At 39.2% G+C, this 22,327-nt stretch overlaps 1 protein-coding gene across 1 annotated transcript in view; it reads right to left on the bottom strand.

Moving 5' to 3' along the window:
* Window positions 1-3,115: 3,115 nt before the first annotated feature.
* LRFN2 (leucine rich repeat and fibronectin type III domain containing 2) overlaps window positions 3,116-22,327 on the bottom strand; it is a gene marked incomplete at its 3' end in the record, with an annotated part of 40,225 nt that continues 21,013 nt past the window's right edge. Inside the window, exon 2 of the mRNA XM_080616094.1 lies at window positions 3,116-4,034. Coding sequence (XP_080472220.1) covers window positions 3,116-4,034 — 919 coding nt within the window. The remainder of the gene's footprint in view (window positions 4,035-22,327) is intronic.

Raw genomic sequence — 22,327 nt, 5'->3', positions numbered from 1 at the left:
AAAATACAGAGCGGTCTTCAGAGAGGTAAAGAGAGCTCTCAAAGAGGTAAAGGGGAAGACACAGGATAATTTCAGAGGTCTGCTTGGCTGGCTGTGTAAGCAGTGCAGTGGCTGGTTGCCCTTGAAGGATGATCACAACCCAGGAGGCTCCCAGGAACTGGCACCACCAGGCAAGGCTGGCTCCATCCCTCCCTCAGGGCTGGACACTTGCTGGCTCCCCATGGTGGTCTCTGCCTCCTCTGTGAGTGCCTGAGTCCTCGATGAGCTGTAAGCACCAAAGGTGATTGCTGGGGGCTTGTTTAATTTTGCTTAGTATTTGCAAATTTGATGGTGCAGATTGAGCCTCATTCATTAAAACTAAATGAATTAAAATCACGATTAATAGTAATAAATGCAGCTGTTAGACTGTGGACTTTACTACCTGGGCTCTTTGGCAACTATCCATTATTTTAAAACAGCATCTGTTGGCTTACTTCCTCTAATCTTGTATGAGAAAGTGAAAGAGATGTTTTCCTTTTTAATAAAGAAAATAGTATATAGCATATGATACTGCTTTTGAAAATTCGTGGCTGCATATGCTACTAATATCGATGATGAACTCAAGAGCTACACTAAAAATAACCTATTGTCATGTTCAAAGAGAATCAGCAACATAATAAAAAAGTCCAACCTTACCACCATATAGCAAGGGAAAATAAATAATTACATGGACATCTTTAAGAGTCATCAGTACAACATAAATGTAAATGTCATTACTGGTTAAGAGGGTGCTATCTGGACAGTTGGGTGATGCAGATTCTGGCACTAGAGGAGTCATTTCTCTTGGAAAGCATGAGAAAAGCAGAGATTTTGAAAGATGTTGCAAAGTTTGGCTGGATCTCTTTGAATATACTTAATGTTGGTGGTGAACAATAATCTGAACAAACCCCTACAAATTCAGGTCCTAAGCCTAAAAAAGGCTTCCCCCTATTTGTGCAGGTTTAAAATATTTAAATATGTTAGTGATACAGATTTGTATAAATGTAACCAAATATTTAAAATATGTTAGTGATACAGATCTGTATAAATGTAACCATAGAAAACAAGGTGAAATGCCTTTTTACAAGATCTTTTCTTCTTATGCATCCCCAAAAGGTAGGTATTTCTTGATTCTTACTTTGAGGGAAAGAGGAAGCAAACATCTAAATTTTCAAGACAGTTTAAAAAATAATTACCACTCCTTCTTTATGTTTCAAAGCAGAACACAGAACAGTAAATAAATGAAAAGCAAGTACTTTTCCCAAGAATGTTTTTTACTGTACATTTTGTAGCAAAAAAAAAAAAAAAAAAAAAAAGAAAAGAGAGAAAATAAAGTAAAAATATTCTGATCACAGGGATGTCATTTTCTAAAACTCCAAGTAGGAAACGTGACAAATACAAGATAAAGTACACAGCCATGTCACAATATATCTCTGCACCTTTAAAAAAAATATACATAGAATTTTTTTCATGTGTTATTTTCTCTTTGCCTTGCACCCTTTCCGCACACTTTTTACAAAATCATAGGATTTACAAAATCAATGTGTGATTTCAGGATGGTTTCCAGCCAGCTGATCACAAATAAATAACAAACAAATGAAAGGGCAGTTGCAGTAGCCACCAGAATGCTGGAAATCGCAGTAAAGTCGTTAGGGAAAATTATGTCAAATGGGTGGGCAATGTGCATTTACACAATCATAGCAATGATCTCAAAACCTAATGTGAGAAACAGTTTACAAGCCGTAAACAGCTCCTGTTCTTGGTTAGCAAGGACCTTAGTGAGGGTGACAGACAGGAGAACAGGAGTATGCTGGGGACTGGGGGAAAGGCTATCTGTAATGTAGGGGACACTTGGGAGACCCTCTTTTCTGGGACAACTAAATCTACCTTGGTTTTGGTGGCTAATTTGGAGCATACCCAATTCCCTGAAATACACAAAATCTTACATTTCCTGTGATGCTACTGATACAGTTAAGCCATATCATGGTGACTAGAAAAAGCTTTTTTTCACAATAAGGTAAAAGTCTGTGTTTTGTTTTTTTTTTGTCAGCTGAACAGCGACAGTGTGGCCTTTGACAGAAGCCATTAGTATTAATAACGTGAAGAGTTCATGGGAGATACTTTCATTTTCCCTTTCTTTATCCTTTAATAGGAAACCTTGATTGCTATTTTCCCTATCTGTCTTTGACAGCAACACCGCTACAGATATCAATAGCTGCTGCAATCTGCCTTTAGCATTGACAAGCAGAGACTATGAAGAAGATGGAAGAGAGAGGATTATCTATTTAAATGTATTAGCCCCTACATTTTATTTTTCTGAAGACATAAAGGGGTGCATTGGAAGTGAGTTATACAGTACATCAGAAATTTGACCTTTGTACATATCCTTCTTTTCATCTTGGGGATTTGATGAAACTGAAAACAAAACAAGAAATGCATGGAATCACATTTTGCGTTGTGGGGAAAAAAACAACTCAAAAGCACTAACAAGGCAAAACAGAAGCGATCTTATTAAATTTGAACCAAAATCTCACTCAATAACAAGTATTGTTTTCCCAGATGTCACAGCTAACACCATGAGATTATGCTGAACAGTTTGCTCTAATCTGTCCCTGTGGATGCCCTGCCTGCACTTTTGAGAAAGTCACTTGCAGTGACCAGATATATCCCAGCACGAGTTTTATATCCACAGCAGTGTACTTCTGTGGTTAAAAGAGGTGCCCTTTAGAAAACAAAATAAAAACAAACCCTGTAAAATTAAGTTTATGCTGTTAAATGCTTTTTCATCTTCTTTCTTTAATGGTTCACCAAGAGTCTGAATAACTTTTGGAAAACAATGCTAAATAAAACTACCAAATTCCTTGAAACATTCACTCATGATTTAGTTGGGGCCAGGTAAGAAAGGCTCCATACATGCCTATTCACATTTCATTACCTTCTTTCTCTTTTAATATCACTGTTACTTATTTGTTTACTTATCTTTTTGGCTGGTACAACTGACAAAATTTCTTCCCCTCTCTTTCCAAATGAATGGCCCTGCAGCAAACCACACTTTATAACACGTGAGAGGAGAAGAGGAGGGGGGAGACATTGATATTTACACTGTGCTTTCCATTACCCACTCTGAGCTCCCAAAAGTCCCTTTTGCCCCTGTTAGGTCATTGTCATCATACTGTAAAAGCATGCCGTTCACCGAAAGGCTCCTCTTTGTCCAAATGTTTGTTATCTTTTTTGGGTAGGTGCAACACTGAGATGTGGCAAAGTCACCCATGTCAAAAGAATGGCTACGTTTAGTTTTGCCCTCCAGAGGCAACATGAGGAGGCTGCGAAATTTGGACTCCGTCTGGCCCAACAGTGGCTCTTTGTCCGAGTGGCAGGCCACCGTGGAAGTTCTAGAGTCTGTCATCTCATCCTTTTTCTGACATTTTAGTTCCAGGGAGGCAAAAGCTCCCATTAGCCGGTCAATATTGTGTTTTGACCTGGAAGGAGGCCTCCACTTACTGGACAATGTGCCCTTTTCACTTTGGAGGCTATAGTCATCACACTCACGGCTGTTTGCAGTGCTGGAGGAAGAGGAGATGCTGCTCCGTGCAGACTGACAGTTGAACTCCGTAAGTTCATTTCTCACCACCACTTTGGGGTTGACTTGGGGCAAGACTCCATTCTGAACTGGTTGTGCTCCATTTGTCTGTGAGTAGACATTGCTGACATTAGACATCTTGCCCTGGGAATTGCTGCAGACCTTATAGCGGACCATGAGAACTACAATGAATACCAACAGAGTTGCCACAATGATGCCTCCAATGACCAGAATCATGGTCCCACCCAGGAACTGACTGTGCATCGACTGACACTGAGGGTAGTCTTCTTTGGTGAAGAACTGAGCGCATCCCACAATATTGGTGGCAGTAAGGGTTGTGGCCGTGTCATCCCACATTGCCAGGACACAGAGGTCATAGCCTGTTCCAGAAACAAGGTTGTTTACAACAAAGGCTTTGTTTGTAGCTGGAATCATCCTTTAAAAAAAGGAAGAAAAAAAGAGAAAAAAAAAAAAGGTTACTTTTGACACTAAGGGAAAAGAGAGGAGAACAGACATAAGAACAGTGTGGTGTTTACTGTTCTTGGTACTTGCAGAGAGGAGCAGAGCCATAAAATCCAAATAGGCATTCCGGCTTCCCAACTTCTGTGGATCCAACATCCCACATTCAAAACCGCACAAGTTCTGAGAGCCATCTCTCAAACGTGCAATGAAAGGAATAGGAAAAAGTAGACCAAACCAGTCCAGTGTTTTGTCTTTTTTCTCCTCACTTTCATCTGTCTTAATCTTAAACATACTAAAATCTGAACAAATAAAATAAAAATATGTGCCTACAAGGAGTAGTTCTTTCTGAGTGTGCAAATGACGCTTGCACTTGCTGAGTCTGAACCTGGTAGTTGTGAGATCACTTCACACATGCCTGGATGCTTACTAACATCAGCAGGTTGCTTTCCTGGTGAAGACAACAGGCTACGTTTAGTTTTCTTGTTCCCTGAGAATGCAATGCAGGCAATCACTTCACTCTCACACCTACTTTCCCCATCCTGCCCACTGTGGAAAATATCTCCTAGAAATGGAGCTATCATATTCTTTGCCAGAAATTTCTCACTGCAACCACCTGATCCTGTGTGTCTGTAAAAGAAATACCAGCATTGCCAGTATGGGCTGTGGAAGTGTGAGAAGAGGTAGAAAGATGCAGGGATGGAAAGAAGAAGGCTTCTTTAAAATAAAAAAAAAATTACTCAAATAGAAACAAAAAAAATCACCCCAAATCAAACAGCTAAGACAAGCTCCAAGTTTGGTCATTTATGGATATTATACTTTGCTGCCACAAAACTTAAGCAGCCATTTGAACTCATGCAATATTAGACCATCACTAGCATTCAAAATTAGCAGATAGGAATGAACATGGTCTACCCCCACTTCAAACTGATTTAAATTGCAGCACATTAGTGGAATACAGAAGAGAATCCCAGATATGGTACTTGCTGAGTAGCCAAGAAGAAAACCGAAGAGAATTCCATTCTATTTTGTCTTTACTTCCACATAACAGACTTGAGTGAGAGATAAAAGCTGACATTAAAAGCAGCCCATTCTGACTTAGAGCTGCACATCTTTAGCATCAGTAACAAGGGAGCCCTACAGTCACTTACACCACACAGCAAGCTAGTGTGACTGTAACTGGGATAGTAAGGACTGGCAGGAGGAAAAAGTTAGACTCCTTGCAGAGTGCCAGGCTTTCTTAGCCTGAAAACGTCATCACAGCTAGCGTAAACTGCAGCTCTGCAGAGGCCCTTCTGTGCAGTGTGTGGGAGCAGGTCTATACAGAGGAGCAGCAATGCAAAGATGCCGCATAAATGAGCTTCTGATCATTGCAATTATGCATTCATACCACTTATACAACCTTTCAGTCTGGACACAAGTGAGAATGTGGCTCCTTTTTAAAAAGCAAACAAACACACACAAAAAAATCTGTAAGGAAAAGAATTATCAATGAGAGATACCTCACACATAAACATCACCTGGTAGGTGTATTCAATGTTGGTTTTGAGGTTCTGGGCACGTTTATCATCCTAATGAAGATGTTCGGCATAGACATAGATGAGCTATTCAGAATGAGCTGAGAGGTCGTAAAGTAATCCTCCTGGAAAACTCCGGATAGAGTTGCTAAAATGGTTTCTAATGGTTGAAATGTTTGGTCTCAAGTTCTTTCTAAATGGTCTCCTCCCCCTGTGGCTCTGAGAACAACACATCACTGGCCTCAACAGCTAGGGTAATGCCTGCACTCTGTTGAATAGGTTGAGGCATTTCATATGCACACACCAGGGATGATATATGGAATAACAGAATGCTATTGATCATCAAATGATATTCAAACTCTTGACCAGTTTCACCAATTGCCTTATATCTCCTAGTGCTATACTCCACCACCATCACTCCCAGTCACATGCTTAAAAAATTCTCCAGTGTGTAAGTTGTTCAGAAATCATTTCACTGTAAAACCTTATTACAAACAAGTAGCACTGTTAGCAGAAACAATAATCAAACCTATAAACTGGGTCTATGACTTGGGTCATAACTCTTGAAAAACAGAGCTATAACACCATCTGTTAGAGTGATTTCTTTTGGTTTGCACTCATGAAATACAGAGAGACCTTTACATTCTCTCCAAATGAACAGCAAACAAACAACTGGCTTTACATAGAATATAGCTTTGCATATATCTTATGTGTATAGAAATGTAGTCTTTCAGACTGTATTTCAGACAGTGTTAACTGTATAGAGGGAACACTAATAACTTCCATCATTTACAACTTGCTTTCTTCTAATACAAATATACACAAGCTACCAAGAAAATGTTAACTGCCTGGAATATTTCATGAAATGGCAGGTAGTGAAAGGTAAAGCCATTCCATTTTAAAATGTACAGTAGTAAGGCCATAGCCAGTCCTAAAGCTTGGCCAGGTTAACTTACACTGAAGCTCGCCATAAAAGCTTATCTTAGCCTTCAAAAGAAACTGAATCATTTCTAAACTCAATCAGTCCTGGAAGCTACAGCTGTGGTAATATTGGGACTAATAATAGCTTTATAAAAGATCACAGTTGCAATCCTAATTATGGAAAAAGCAATCAACTCTCCATATACATCTAAAATGAAGAATTTTGGATGTTTCCATAAATAAACTTCAAATGTTCTTGTAAAATATTCAAATTAATGTTATTGTCAATGAACAGCTGAGCACAGGAATAAGCACCAAGTTCAAGACTACTAAGAGTTAAGTAATTAAACTCAGACTCAGTTTTCTAGCTTGCAGGGAAGACGATCTTGTTTTCATGAAGTTGCCAAATTGTGAGAGTAATTTGGCACTCCTCCATGTTTTAGCCCACCCTTCCCAAATATACTGTCAGCCAGCTATGATGCATGACATTGCTTAACGTTCCCACACCTAAAATCAATGCAGACACATTTTCACTCTGGGATACTGATGACTCTTCAATTGTCCCCAACACAGGTAGCTGCAAGATGCTACTTCATTCTTTGCTTTGCTGCCTGAGAGAGGGAGTCTTTTCATAGCTGCTCTGTACATGTAGCACCACATGTACAAGGGCCACCATGACGTGCCATCGGGACTCAATAAATAAGAGCTGCCACAGAACTAAAAGGGGTTATTAAAACTGTGTCTAAGCAGAGACTCTGCAAGGCTTTGTTCATTTCAATCATCAGCTAAACACAAGCAGTTGGTTCCAGTTAGAAAGAATCTATAGCCTGGTTCATTGGAATCAAAACTAGCTGTGTCATGGACAATAGATAATGGTCTGTGGTGAAACACACAAAGGTAGAAAAGTACTGTTTGTCCATTTTGGCTCCTCCCCAGAGTCCTGCTGCTCCCCAGAAAGTCCAGCTTTGGTTCCTACCTGGAATGTTCTGCTTTAGAACTCCCTGGAAAAGTCTCGACCCTCGAAGGTCAAAATACCCCAAGAAAAAGTATTCATACAAGAATGTGGTTCCAATCTCTTTGAAAACCTTAGCTCTAAGGAACAAAATGAACAGGAAGTCTTACAACTGACCTTAATTTACAAAAAAAAGCCCTCTTCTCTCACCCTTTGGCACAATAGCATCACTTATTGGAAAAGGGGGAGACCTGTGGCCAGGATTGGAGTATGGCATAAGTGCCTGAAATAGAAAAGCAATAGACAGATGCTCCTATGAGAGTTTACGTGTGAAAAAGTGCTATGAAGCTGAGATGAAAGTTTGCAGGGCTTTTGCAAACGATACCTTCTCCTCAATCCATGGAGATTTACGTCTCATTTTGTGAAAGCGCTAAAGCGAGAGCCTAGGATCCTTTTTAAAGAAAGGATAGTGCTAGCACCCTTCTTTGAAGTCAACCTTATTTTCTGCCATCACCATTAGAAAGTCCTTGCTATGTCCTTGTAGACACAACGTATGGAAATCAAGAAATTTTGCAATTAATTCAGTATGTGGTGATATTAAGAAAATTAGAAAATAAATAAGTTAGAAATGCAGGAGAAAAAGGTTTGCTGCAGACTTCACTTATAATCCCAGGTGCAAGTGAACACTGAAGCTTTCAGGGAGTGAACTGTACTGAGAATTTAAGAGACCCAAATGTTATTCTCTGCTTTATCAGTTATACTAATATCAGGCTCTACTTTATCAGCAATGCTTAGTTCCTGAGAAATCATTTTGCTGTACTGTAAGTCTCCTCATTTATAAAATGGTGATAACGTCAGCAATCTCCTTTCAAAAGAGTCATGCAGTGTACGGGAGGAAATTAGTAGATATTATGATTACTCTGTAATATACAAATGGGTTCTTTTCTTCTCTGTAGCACTGGGGATTAGCAGGAGTGAACTGCTGGTTAATACTGTGGTTATGCAAAACAGACAAATTAGAGAAAAGACAGATTAGGCTAATTTACTAGGCAATTCTATTCCTTTTCTCTGTGCAAGAGGAATATGACACCATCTAGTTTTAGCCTGCAGCTGCTTTAATCACAGAACTGACAGGGAGCTGTCAAGACAATTCCTTTGGGAAGGCACTTGCAGCTCCCAAGACTGAGTTTTATACTGACCTGCTAGACTATGCTGTTTTTCTCAGCATAGTCCTTTTTTTGTATAATTCAGGGCTATATACTGTCTATATTGCAACAGTTCCTTTGGAAGTGAACGCTAGTATTTTAAAAGGGAAAGTTATGCTGATTTATTAAATTAGCATTTATTAGAATTATTGTATCTCAGAAAAGAAAAAAAAAAGAAAAAAAGAAAAGAGAAAAGAATAGAAAAGAAAAGAAAAGAGAGAAGAGAAGAGAAGAGAAGAGAAGAGAAGAGAAGAGAAGAGAAGAGAAGAGAAGAGAGAAAAGAGAAGGAAAAGAAAAGGAAAGGAAAGGAGAAAAGAAAAGAAAAGAAAAGAAAAGAAAAGAAAAGAAAAGAAAAGAAAAGAAAAGAAGAAGAAAAGAAAAGAAAAGAAGAAGAAAAGAAAAGAAAAGAAAAGAAAAGAAAAGAAAAGAAAAGAAAAGAAAAGAAAAGAAAAGAAGAGAAGAGAAGAGAAGAGAAAAGAAAAGAAAAGAGAAGAAAAGAAAAGAAAGAAAAGAAAAGAAAAGAAGAAAAAAGAAGAAAAGAAAAAAAAGAAAAGAAAAGAAAAAAGAAAAGAAGAGAAGAGAAGAGAAAAGAAAAGAAAAGAAAAGAAAAGAAAAGAAAAGGGAAGAAAAGAAAAGAAAAGAAAAGAAAAGAAAAGAAAAGAAAAGAAAAGAAAAGAAAAGAAAAGAAAAGAAAAGAAAAGAAAAGAAAAGAAAAGAAAAGAAAAGAAAAAGAAAAGGAAAGGAAAGGGAAGAAAAGAGAGAAAGATTCTGCTATGTGCAATATTCCAGAGCAGGTGCCTCACAACAAATGGTCCATGTCTCTGTTGGTAAATTCTCTTTTCTTCCAGAGTGATTTCAGAAGCTATATATTAAAAATAGCCCTTGAAATACTATCTCTTGAACCATGATGGGAAAAGCATGCAAGGAACTGCACCAAGAAATTTGCAGTATAGATGATGGGGTTCTGGGGCATGGGAATGTTTCTAAACCCTCATTAATTTACCAGTGCAGCTGTAGCCTATACACTAATTATGAAACAACTGCTAAACAGTAGTGCACTACACACTCTATCATCACTACGCACTCTAGTTTGTAACGAAGAGGGGTGCAGGGTGAAATAGCTAGTGCTCTGTAAAACCATATTTCAACTAGTTAGCACACTAACTTTCCTGTACAGCAATGCCTTAGTGTGAAAACACTAATCTCACTGTACATTCCTATTCTTAGATTTCCTCTTTCACAAAGTTAAATTCACATAAGTGCAAATATTATCCTGATTACTCTCAGGACTAGAAATTGATGCAGAAAAGTTTAACACTGGAATCTGACCAATTTACATTTTTCAGTGAAAATCTCAAGCCAAAATATTCATTTATTTAATCAATAAGTTTGTCCTCTATTTTAAATCTTTATTTTGTTTTGTTCCTTTCATTGCAGGAAACTTGGAAAAAAATGGTGATTCCAGCTAATCTTCCTTTAAAGTAGCGTAGGAGGTCTGATAGAGTCCTGCTTTTCAGGTGGAGTGTCCACCTTCAGTCGCAGTGGGATTACAATAGGATAGTAGAGAAAGGGAAGAGTGGAAGTATCAGTGGTTACAGACTAGAGAAAGACTGGCTAAAGAGCACATAAAAAAGAGTGAGTATGCAGACAGTGGAGTTCATTGTCTGAATAAGGACCACATAAATTAACCTTTAAAGCTTGATGGATGTAGCCCAATGGCAGACAGATCTTGCTTCTTGCCAGAGAGAGGTGGTAATGAACTCTTAGTTCATTGAGGACAGGTGAGGAAAGAAGGAAGAGAGGGTTGAAGCGAGAGAGAATGCAAAAATAAAAGAGGTTAATGAACATTGCTGGCTCTAGCAGAATCAGAGCAACAGAAGATGATAGAAGCTCAAAACAGCCATTGGTAGGGCACTATCAGGCACACAGCTACCACCAAAATGACGGAGGAAGTCCAGGGACCAGTGTCACAAAACCAGCTCAATATATGGTTGAGTGCAATAAAACATAGATGAAGATCTTTCAGAAAAAACAAGACTATTAGTAAGATGATAGTGAAATGAATCAAGGTAGTGAAAGGAGTTCAGATGGTGAACAGATATTAAGGCTGGAGAAAAGGGAAAAAAAAGATCAGAGGAAGACTAGAAGGATCTAAATTGAAGTGAAAATGCCACACATGATGTATTGCCTGGGAGCAAGAGCAAGTGATTAACAAATTTGGACTGCACACTTGGCATTCTTCTCTGCTGCCAACTTCTATAACTTCCTTGAAAGTTTTATGGTGTATACTGGTGTAATTTTTTTGCTGTGTTTTTATCCTGGAAAGCCCCAGTTTCTGCAGACATGAAATTAAAGTAGAATCTAACACGTTATTAAAAATTAAGTAAGCTAATAACGGAGATTAATTTCTCACCCTTCAAATTAAAAAAAAAAATGGCCTTGAATATATATCTTCAGATCATCCTAAAGCCTCAGGAATCAAAAAACAAATACAAAGTACCAAGTATATTGCTGTGTGACATCTCACAGGCTTTTGGCACCTGATTCAAGATTTTTTAATCTAAGAAACTGAGAAAGACAGAGACCTACTGCAACTTGCATCTCCAAAAAAATGACAGTTGCACTTCTGGTGTCATGGGTAAAAAGATAGTTGTTAGTATTGACAACGGTATAATTCCTCTGTCAGTCATGTCAACATAAAGAAATGTCAGAAAATACCAGGAGGTAACCAGACTGGTTCAGTAAACACTAATTCAACCCAGCATGAATAATTTCCTGCATTTTTTATTTTATTAGTTTTTGGGGGGTTTATGACATATAATCATAATTTTGCCTTCAGATGGAACATTTGTTATTAAATACAAATCCCTTCCTGCTTTTTTGAATCTTGTCTTCTCATCATTCATGCATCCAGCTGCCTTTCAGAGGATCCGTCTTGTCAGATGAAACAAATAGTACATACAGTTTGCTTATTATTTCCTAATTTGCTTCTGCTCTTTTCTGCTCATTTGGAAATGTGGGGTACGAGGTGGGGAAAAGAAGACAGAGCCAAAAGCAATTGATATATCTGTCACACAATGGTGAGTCAGGGAGGTACTGATAATTAATATATCCCCTGTGCTAGAGGGGAAAATAAAAACAAACATTAAACTACTACTTCAGAGAATATAAATTTCTGGTGATATCTGATAGGCAGCTGAATGACGTTCCCTGGGGGTGTACTAAAGTCATTCAGCAGGTGACAAAACAGAGCATAAGCTTCTAGTGGACTTTCCTGCAGAAGGCTGAGAAAGGAGAACCATGGTAGAAGTCATTCCGCTCACCTCCATTAGCCATTACTCTAAGAGGAAATACTCCTCTCTCTATTATTCTCACCCAGATTCTTGCAAACAATAGCGAGCCAGAGGCAGGCTAAACTGGTGAGGCACTGCTGGATGAATGAAGACCACCAGAACCATCCTGTAATGCCCAGAATCAATTAAGGTGCTCAGTTCAGCTGTTCACATGCAAGCTGCTGTGCTGGGACAACCTAATTTTGGTTAATGTTGGTATGACAACACAAAATCAGACTTTTAAGCTCCCTGATCTATGCTATTATTTCTTTCACATGAATGTGCTGGCAGCAGGCATTTAATGCTCTGATCATTAAATGTTATCTTTAAAGCGAATGCAGACATACCCTAGAATATTTGACAGCACAAAAGATAAATCCATTCACAGCAAACTATTCAGCTGCACACAGAACACTGTTCATCTCAATATATCTGATACTAACTGCCTCTAAAAAATCTTCACATGAATTCAGTTCCAGCTAAAACATATTTAAGCTCATTAGTAGAGTAATTGAAAGCCCACACAATATGTTTTTTAGCAAATGTGAAACTGAAGTATTTATGGGAACAATGCATAAACACAGTAATAAATTCACTCTGTATCATGTTAATGTAGAGTTAGAAAGCTACAATGTTTCAAAATTTCACACCAATGTTTCAAAAGAGCCGGACGGCAAATTTGAGATTAATCAAAAAAATATCTAAAGTCAGTAATTTATTCTACTGATAGCTGCAACCACATATTACAACTACTCCATTTCTAAAGGTGTGAAAAGAGAAAATTATCCATGAAAGGTTGGTTCAGATCATAAAGTAGAATGTGGGACCAAGTTTTCATAGAAAATGGCCCATACACTGGGCTGAATTGTCATTGCTTATTCTCTCTGACTCAAGCAATTTTGAACTCTTTCTTGCAGAGTTAGTTATACCAGAAAAGGTCATCCTACCATACCTACATAGGTTTCCAGAAGAGAAGGAAGATTAGAAGTAATGAGCACATTTAGGAGCTTGGAGGAAATTATTTTGCAAAAGAGATGCTGCTATTTTCCTGGCAGAGCACAGCTGTGAAAATTCAGCTATATGATGTCCTTTATTGAGAGTTACAAGTGGGGCTTTCCACTTATTTCCAGGCAATGAGATCTTGCAAATTATAATGGTAAGATCCAAAAAAAGCTGACTAGTTAATAGCTGTCCGTCCCCATTTTCTGCAAAAGCTGATGTGAGTTGAGGTGAAGAGAAAGGCCTTCAGTGACCTGCTAGCAATTACTTTCATGCTTATTACTCAGAGCATTTATGCTAGGTTGCAAGTCATATGTCCTGAAGAAACTTTGTGTCCTATCACACAGGCAAATTTTACCTCCAGACAGTTGTGATGGAATGACAAAAACTCCAGGCATGGCTTGAAGTTATGTTCGCCTGTGTTTTGTAATTGACCAGTCAAGGAAAATTCCAGCATGCTGTTTCAGGTTTTTCTGTCACAAAAGCTTTGTGCACTGGTGGGGGAAGTGTGGTGTCAGCTAACAGGACTATTTTAACTATTCCAAACAAAAGAAAGAGTCTCACTGAATGAATTAGAGGTCTGACTACCCCAAGAAACTAGGTACACGTTGATACATAAATCTGTATAAAAAGAAGTGTTTCATCATCTGTTTAAGACACAATTTATGAGTTACTAAAAAGTTTAATCATATATCATGCAAGTATTCCCCACCATAGCGGTTGAACTTGTTATGGATAGTCTCAAGAGATGGGGAATGGCTGTATACCACAATCTCAAGCATCACTATCATCATGAACTTGGAAAAAAAAGAAATATAATTCCCAGTGGAGAGAAAGGGAGAACTGCATTTGCCAGTTCTCCAAGACTGAGATAAAGGAAGATCAATTCATCAGAGATACAGCAGGAGTATGCCTATGTTCAAAGAAGAGCACTGCCAGAATGTAAAAACATGAAAAGATGTGTATCTGGAGAGATTTTTACTATCACAGGCAGGTTGAAAAGCAAGCAGGAAAACTGTAAGATTGAGGACCTAGCCCTCTAGCCTTTAAGCAAATATTGGAAACACCTTCTACTATGTATTGTAATGGATACAGTAGAATTGCTTGCTGCTTGTAAATTAAGAAAACTTACTGAAAACCAATAAGGGAAAATTTGGCTAATAAACTTTCAGTATCAACCAGCAAGCTTTTAGATTCTGAGCTAGAAGAGAGAGAAAATCTTTTGCAACAAAAATCTCTGTGTCACAGAGATGCACAGCAATGCAAAAGGTAAAGAGAACCAGGGTGCTTCGCAGTGACTTTTACAATAACACTGGTGCAAAAAATGTTTTTTCAATCGCAGAATAAGAAAATGGGGTGTAAAAATTATTAATGGTCAAAAGCATTGTCTCCTGGGGGGAGGGAACAGGGATAAAAAATGAAGCAAAGCAAATATATGTAATAAAGGTACTTATATTACATATATATGTAATAAAGGTAAAGCAAAGGAAAAGGAAGGCTAAAAGGAAAAGATAGGCTAGAAAGACATGGAGATGTGGAATTCTGGAATGCTGTACAAAAGGACAGAATGCTTTTACATCCTTTCAGCTTATGATACCAAATTAGATAAAAGCATCTCTCATCAAGCAAAGACACCTTTCTTGTTTCAAAGCTGAGCCTTTATTGAAACCATGCTGTGTTAAAAGTGACAAGCACATTACTGAAACGGAAAGTGAAATCCACTCAGTAATGAGTTTTAATTTATAATGACCCGAGAAGGAAGAAAAGAAGTCAGTTGATAGATTCCAATAGTAGCATGATATTATCACCTAGAAATATGTTTGTCCGCTGAAGGATCTTAGAGAAGTGGCACAGATTTCTAATACATGAATAAACTATATTAAAAAAGTAGTCTACTGTTCCTTACACATTACAAATGAGAGCCAGAAAACTTAAGGAATCTGAAATGAGTCATCCAACAGGCTAATGGTGTGACCAAAAACCTGAATGTAAGCAAGAATCCCAGACTGTGCATCCCAATAGTGAACCCACTGCAAAAAAGAAAGCATGAACAGTGTTTATGTGATTTTTCTTCTTCCAGGTACTAGCTATATACTTTGCAAATACATATTTGGCCCTCCTCACTCATAGAAAGTACACAAAAGTTTTATAAGTACTTGGAAAGAAATTAAATCCTACGTTTAAGCAAGATTATCTATTAAATGAGTTGACAAATATAAGACTGCTCAAATTTGGTGTCTCCCTTTTATTATCACAACTGATCTGTTTAAATTTGATGGCATAACATTAAGAAGAGGCTCATACAATGAGAAGCTCATCAGCAAGCTAATAAGCTTTCACATGAAAAAGAACTACAACAAATGTTAAGGATGCCATCAGTCTGTTGATATGGATAAATCCAGATTTGCTAGGTTTATTATTTTTTACCATGATTCAAAAATCATGCATCAAAAGGAGCGTGAACAGCAGGTCGAAGGAGGTGATCCTGCCCCTCTACTCTGCTGTTGTGAGACCTCACTTGGAGTATTGTGTACAGTTCTGGTGTCCTCAACATAAAAACAACATGGAACTGTTGGAACAAGTCCAGAGGAGGGCCACGAGGATGATCAGGGGACTGGAGCACCTCTCGTATGGAGACAGGCTGAGAAAGTTGGGGCTGTTCAGCCTGGAGAAGAGAAGGCTGCATAGAGACCTCATAGCAGCCTTCCAGTACCTGAAGGGGACCTACAAGGATGCTGGGGAGGGACTGTTCATCAGGGACTGTAGTGACAGGACAAGGGGTAACGGGTTCAAACTTAAACAGGGGAAGTTTAGATTGGATCTAAGGAAGAAATTCTTTACTGAGAGGGTGGTGAGGCACTGGAATGGGTTGCCCAGGGAGGTTGTGAATGCTCCATCCTTGGCGGTGTTCAAGGCCAGGTTGGATGAGGCCTTGGGTGATATGGTTTAGTGTGGGGTGTCCCTGCCCACGGCAGGGGGGTTGGAACTAGATGATCTTAAGGTCCTTTCCAACCCTAACTATTCTATGATTCTATGATTAACTATTAGTCATTATACCTGAAAGTTTTTGCAGTCCACCAGCAGAACAAAAGCTTCTACATGTTACAGGCATCCATCTGAGGTCATTACAGATAACAGAAAACATTTTGTGAACATTTTAATTGAAAAAGTCTACAACTACTGTTGAATTATATTTGTAAGAGTACCCTGTACTGTTGAAAGCAAAATGAAAGAATGGATTCTTCTTTATCTTTGCTTGAAAAACTTTCAAAGCAGTGAGTAATGAAGGAAGAGACTGGCAGATTGTTCTGCTCTACGGAGTTTCAAGTGTAAAGGCTGCAAAACTCTCTCTTCACTCTAACATCTTCTCTGAGCTTTCCTGTTGTACAGATAGAATCAGTAAGTAGGACATGCAAAAATGACCCTAAGAGCTAAAAAAAGGAGAGCATGAAATAAAATGTAATCAAATACACAATGATATTAAATCCACAATTTTTGCCTGCTGGGAGAATACAGAAACATTTGTCACCTCTACTATCAGACAAGGGAATGCTGTCCTCATCCTGTCAAAGTAAGCAATAGCAGCATTTTGCCAAATGTTCACTGATATTTAGGAGCAAAAATGATGAGTAGAACATTGATTCATAACATCAAGCAGCATCAAAACCTCAGGGTGACCCCTCTGAAAAGGATAAGGAGTAAAAAGCCAAACTCCATCATTCCTAGAAAGGAGGGTAAAATACTAAAATAAAATAATAAAATAGAACACTCATTACATAAAACATAAGATTCCAGGCCTCTTGGAGAGCAGAGCCAGCACTGCAATCTTGGCTACATTATTTCTATGACTCTGTTTTCCCATACATATATTTATCATGAGTATTATCAGTAACGGCCTTTGACTCAACATTTCTAATAGCCAATGTTATCCTTCAGAGGAAACTTAAGAGCATCCCTCCTTAGCTACTATATAGGCTTGGAGAGTTCCTTACAACTGCAGTTAAGAAAGAGCAAAATCTGCTGCTGTCAGTAAAGCATTTTCCTTTCTTAATAAATGAACACAGAAGTAGTGGAGTGCAGCTGAGAGTGTTTTAGCATGGCAAAAGTGAACAAGAATTCTACTCCCTTGTGAAGTACTGCAAAGCTGTGCTCCACTAAAACTGATAATCTTGGCTTCTCTGCAGTGGGCTGGGTTGGAAAGTCCTAAGCTTACCTCTGCACCAGTTGATACACAGCTGCTGGGCTTAGAGTTCATTTCTCTAAATGATAATTGAATCCCCTTTCTAGGTCTCTCCAAGACAGTGCTGTCCATGTGACGTGTAGAATTTGGGTAAGCACTACAATCAGTTTGTGCCAGGACTTCAGCAAGGAAGTGTCTGTGTTTTTGCTTGAGGAAAGATGTTAGACTTGAGCATCTTGACTGATGAGGTGACCTTTTTATTTTCTTGATGACGAAATTGGCCAGCTTTGGAAAGAAGGATTTTTTTTTTTTTTTAAGTTAAATTTCCTTCCTTTTTCTCTGCCTCACCGAAGTGACAGGAAGGAGAGCGACCAGCAGAAGAAATGAAGCTGCGAACCTGCTCAAAAGCAACTCTGACTAAACAAGAGGGGAGAGTGTGGCCTGTACCCAGGTATTTATAAAAGGACTCCCCACATTTCCCCAACAACATATATCAAAAGAAGCAAAACAGGAATGGTCTAAAACCAGCTGTCTTTTGTCCTTGCATCTGCTTGGGAGCTGCCTTTGTTTCCACAGTCCCTGCAGACATCTCAAGCAGAGATTGCTTTTCCCAGCAGATTGTAAATGTAAGAAAAATCCCATGCCCAAGCACCTCGAGGACTTCTTATCCACTTTAAGATTCAGTGCTGCTTTCAGAAGAGACTTTTAGAGCATGGTCTTTTTCTGGCCACATGCACGCTGCCTTTGCAGGTGTGCATTTTTACATACCTGCAATGTTCAGTGGAAATCTTTTTCCTGGACCTAACTTGGGAAATATTTGCCTTACTGTGATGGTGCCACAGATCATTATTTGGTGGCTGGAAATTTCTGCATTCAGGGATGTAGCGGACATAGCTGTGGCATTGCAGAAAGTTTCTATGAGCTGCTGACTTTTACATAAATTGAAGTTACTATCTAATGTGCCTCGTAGGCAGATTAAAATTAACTTATCTCAGCCAACAGAAACTACAAACAGAGCCAAATGATTTCCCATAGTGCATGTGTTTCTCTCTTCCACGTAACCCTGACTATAAGCCACAGGTCAAAGATGATTCTGGTCCTAAATTCACATGGCTATGCACCTAATTAAGGTATAACTCTGACTTGTGGTGATTAAATGCCAATGAAATATTAAAGAATGATTAAATGGTTTTACACCTCAGCAGTGGAAAGATTTTATTCTGTCATGAATAAACTTCATCTTTATGCTTCAGAGAAAGAATTGTTTTTTAATGACCATGGTGGCAACTTTTTGCAGTGCCATAGGAAAGGAGAATAACGCAAAAGTTTACCCAAGGATGACAAAAGTGGACCTAGCTACGGTACCTGACAAACACAAATCCCTTACTTAAGCAGAAATTGCAAGTTTGATGATGGCTGGTGTCAGGAGTGTACATTTTTAAGGATGGGAAGAAGAAAACTTAAAATGGATGCAGGATGACTCAGATAAAGGTGAATCGGAAGTATACAGAGCAGTATGGCCCTAAAAGATGATACAGTAAAAATGCAAATGCACCAACTGTTTTCATCTTGGTTTAAATTAGAGTCATGGGGATGAGCAGTGTGGTCCTCTGGAGCCTTTTGATACTGAGACTGTTCACCCAGACACATGCACACCATGACTTAACACTTCCTTCAGTGAGTATCAGCAGGAGTGTTTTAAAGCTCTGCTTGTACTCACTGTATCTGTCCAAACCTGTACCACTGCATCAAGTCAATGATTATTTCTTAAGAGAAACATGATCCTGCAATTTCTCAGCTAAAGCCCTGCTGACATAGTAGTACTTGAACCCTTGACACAGGCATGTAAATGACAGCAGCAGAAACAGCAAAAAGGAAGACTGACAAATGGCTCCAGTGACCACTAACCATCCCAGACAACAATACACCCAAAAAACCAGATCTAGACCAAATCTCTCACGTAAAGACTAACAGCACAGAAGGTAGGCTAAAAGGCAGAGAGATATGTCTGCAGTGCTTAAAGTATCCTTGAACACATCTGTCCAAGGGATTGGCTACAAAGTGCATCCGTACAGTCAAGAAAAAAAGAAGTATACATCTTCTCTCTCAGGTACAGTGCAGTGTAAAGTATTATAACAGAATTCTTCCCAGCTTACTCACAAGTTTTTTTGTTTATTGCAAGCTGGATCTTGCTGAGATAAAATAAACTGAAATGATTCCAGAGGAACAGGGTAGGAGAGACTTAATGGATCATAGCTTAATAATTTACCCAGGGAATAAACAATGATAAAGACTTTGATCCTGCCATGTACTTTCTGCATCTGTGGACTTCACTTAAGGTTTGGTAGGATCTTTCCTATCAGAGTTTTAGACCAGGAGATTCTGAAATGATCAGTACCTGTTGTTTCCATCAACCTTACTTTCAAGACTGTAAGGGGAGGATTGGTACTTGGAGAGAATCACTGACTGAAAGCTTGACAACCTTCTACCATGGAAGTTAAAAAAGCTCTTCTTAGTTCTCAAGAAAGATGAGGCCATGTAATACCTATTTTTGATACAGCCTAAGCAGATTCATTCAGCATATGACTGCTGTGATATGACTGGCAGTTAAAGTAATGAGTATTCACGCAAAAGTTAAGGCAGTTGAAATCTTAATGCATAAAATTATCATACAATACATCTGAGTACACAGAGATGTTCGGTTTTATTGAACCTGCTGACTTTATCAGAAGACTTTGATTGACAGTTTGACTGCTTTTACATTCTTGCCTTTATAGAGGGCTGGTTCCCAAATGTTAAGAGCAGTACAGGTTGTCACGATCATCTAATCTGAAATTCTGGACAGCAAAGTCGAGCACAGGCTGAGGAGTTTATCCGGGGATTCTTCCAGTGAGCCCCAGCACAGTGCTATACTGGAGATACAGACTCAAGGATTTCTCAAGGGAAGAGGAGTTGGTGACTTCACCTTCTCCTACCAGTTCATACCACAGGGTTAAATGCCACAGCTCATTTCCCATTTCATAGAATCATAGAACAGTTAAGGTTGGAACGGACCTTAAGATCATTTAGTTCCAACCTCCTTGCCAGGGGCACAGACACCTCACACTAAACCATGTCACCCAAATCTCCGTCCAACTTGGCCCTGAACACTGCCAGGGATGGAGCATTCACAACCTCCCTGGGCAACCCATTCCAGTGCCTCACCACCCTCACCGGAAAGAACTTCTTCCTTATATCCAATCTAAACTTCCTCTGTTTAAATTTAACCAGTTACCCCTTGTTCTATCACTATAGTCCCTAATGAAGCGTTCCTCCCCACCATCCTTATAGGCCCCCTTCAGATACTGGAAGGCTGCTACGAGGTCTCCACGCAACCTTCTCTTCTCCAGGCTGAACAGCCCCAACTTCCTCAGCCTATCTTCATACAGGAGGTGCTCCAGTCCCCTGATCATCCTCATGGCCCTCCTCTGGACTTGTTCCAACAGTTCCATGTCCTTTTTACGTTGAGAACACCAGAACTGTACACAGTATTCCAAGTGAGGTCTCACAAGAGCAGAGTAGAGGGGCAGGATCACCTCCTTCGACCTGCTGGTCACGATCCTTTTGATGCAGCCCAGGATACGGTTGGCTTTCCGGGCTGCGAGCGCACACTGAAGCCGGCTCATGTTCAGTTTCTCATCAACCAAGTCCTCCTCATGGATGCTCTGAACCTCTTCTCTGTCCAACCTGTAGGTGTGCCTGAGATTGCTCTAACCCAGCTGTAGGACCTTGCACCTTGCATTTGAATGTATAGGTCTTCATTTCAGCCTGATTAAAAATGAGCAGTTTACGCATCTGCACATAAAGACAAACAAAAAAACAAACAACAGACTTTGAGGCAGGATGAAGTCAGCCTATTTAAAGCTGTTTTGAGTTATTAAAGTTCTTAATTTTGCTTTTAGAAGAGTGAGAGGATGGTATGAGCTTCTATATGTGAGGGAGGAGGGCAAGGGTTGCTGAGATTTGGAATGCAAAGTGATGGATGGTCTAGCTAAGATGACTGGCAAAATAGTTAATGAGTCCTCACAAAATGGTTGAGAGATAGGCTTGAGAAAGCCCAGGCGGCCACAGGCAATCAGCCCAAGGCCATGATAAACATGAAGACAGGTATCCATTTATTTATAGGAAAAGACCTAGGACAACTGGTTGAAATTGAAGAGAATGAAAAGACACAACGGAAAAAGGAGGACTATGACATATCATGTGTAAAAGAAAAAAGAAGCTAGTCCCATTCAAAGTCAGCTCTGGAATGTCCAGAGATAGGTCATTTGTTTTGTATCCAGCCACTTTCACTTGAAATGTGCCCATGGCTGTGAGGTACTTCTATGTGTTATTTCATTATTAAAAGAAATATAGAAAAAAAAAAAAAACAAACATTAAGCAGCTTTTTCCGAAGATCGCAGGACCACGTGAACACAGAACACAAATACAGTGTCTTTTCAGCTTAGCATGTTAGCTACATTTTCTACAGCATTACTCAGTTTTCAGTTGCCTCTACTATCACTTTGATCATCAGAAAGTCTGTGGGGAAGCCAGTATCATTCAGGCCAAGGTTTTATTTCAGAAGGTGCTTTCAAGACAAGCCATTTTCAGAACTTTTGTTGTGTAGATGAAATAAAGGTTACTTTCATCCCTTACTTTTCTCCATTCAAGGTCAACAGCAGTCTTGTGATCTACTGACAATGGCACATGGTGCACACAGAGGATATCCCGTTGACGCCAATAATTAGTAGTTGCACTTTGCCCTCCTCAGGGACATAACTTACTCAAAGCTTCAGCATCTGAGAACGATGGAACATCCCTGGAACAGCTAAATCCATAAATCCTTCTACGCCAACAAAAAATTGCTTGCTCTCTAGGTGTTTCTTCACAAGTCAGGTTATAATTTTCAGATTAATATGTGCAAGAGAGGAGAAACCAGATCACTGATAGGAGAAAGCACAGAAGTAATTAAAGGCTGGTTAATGTTGCTGTCTATACTCAGTTCACTGTTGTTCACTTTGCAGGGAGAAAATGTCAGACAGGGAGACATCACTTATTGTCCACAGTATCTGCATCCGTGGCAGCCTTTACATTTGTAGTTGTTCTGGGAAGCGCATTCTCAAGCACACGACTTGTCCTAAAA

The sequence above is a fragment of the Psittacula echo genome (genome assembly GCF_963264785.1).
Source record: "Psittacula echo genome assembly, chromosome: 4".
NCBI lineage: Eukaryota > Metazoa > Chordata > Aves > Psittaciformes > Psittacidae > Psittacula > Psittacula echo.
This window is presented reverse-complemented; position numbering and strand designations above follow the sequence as displayed.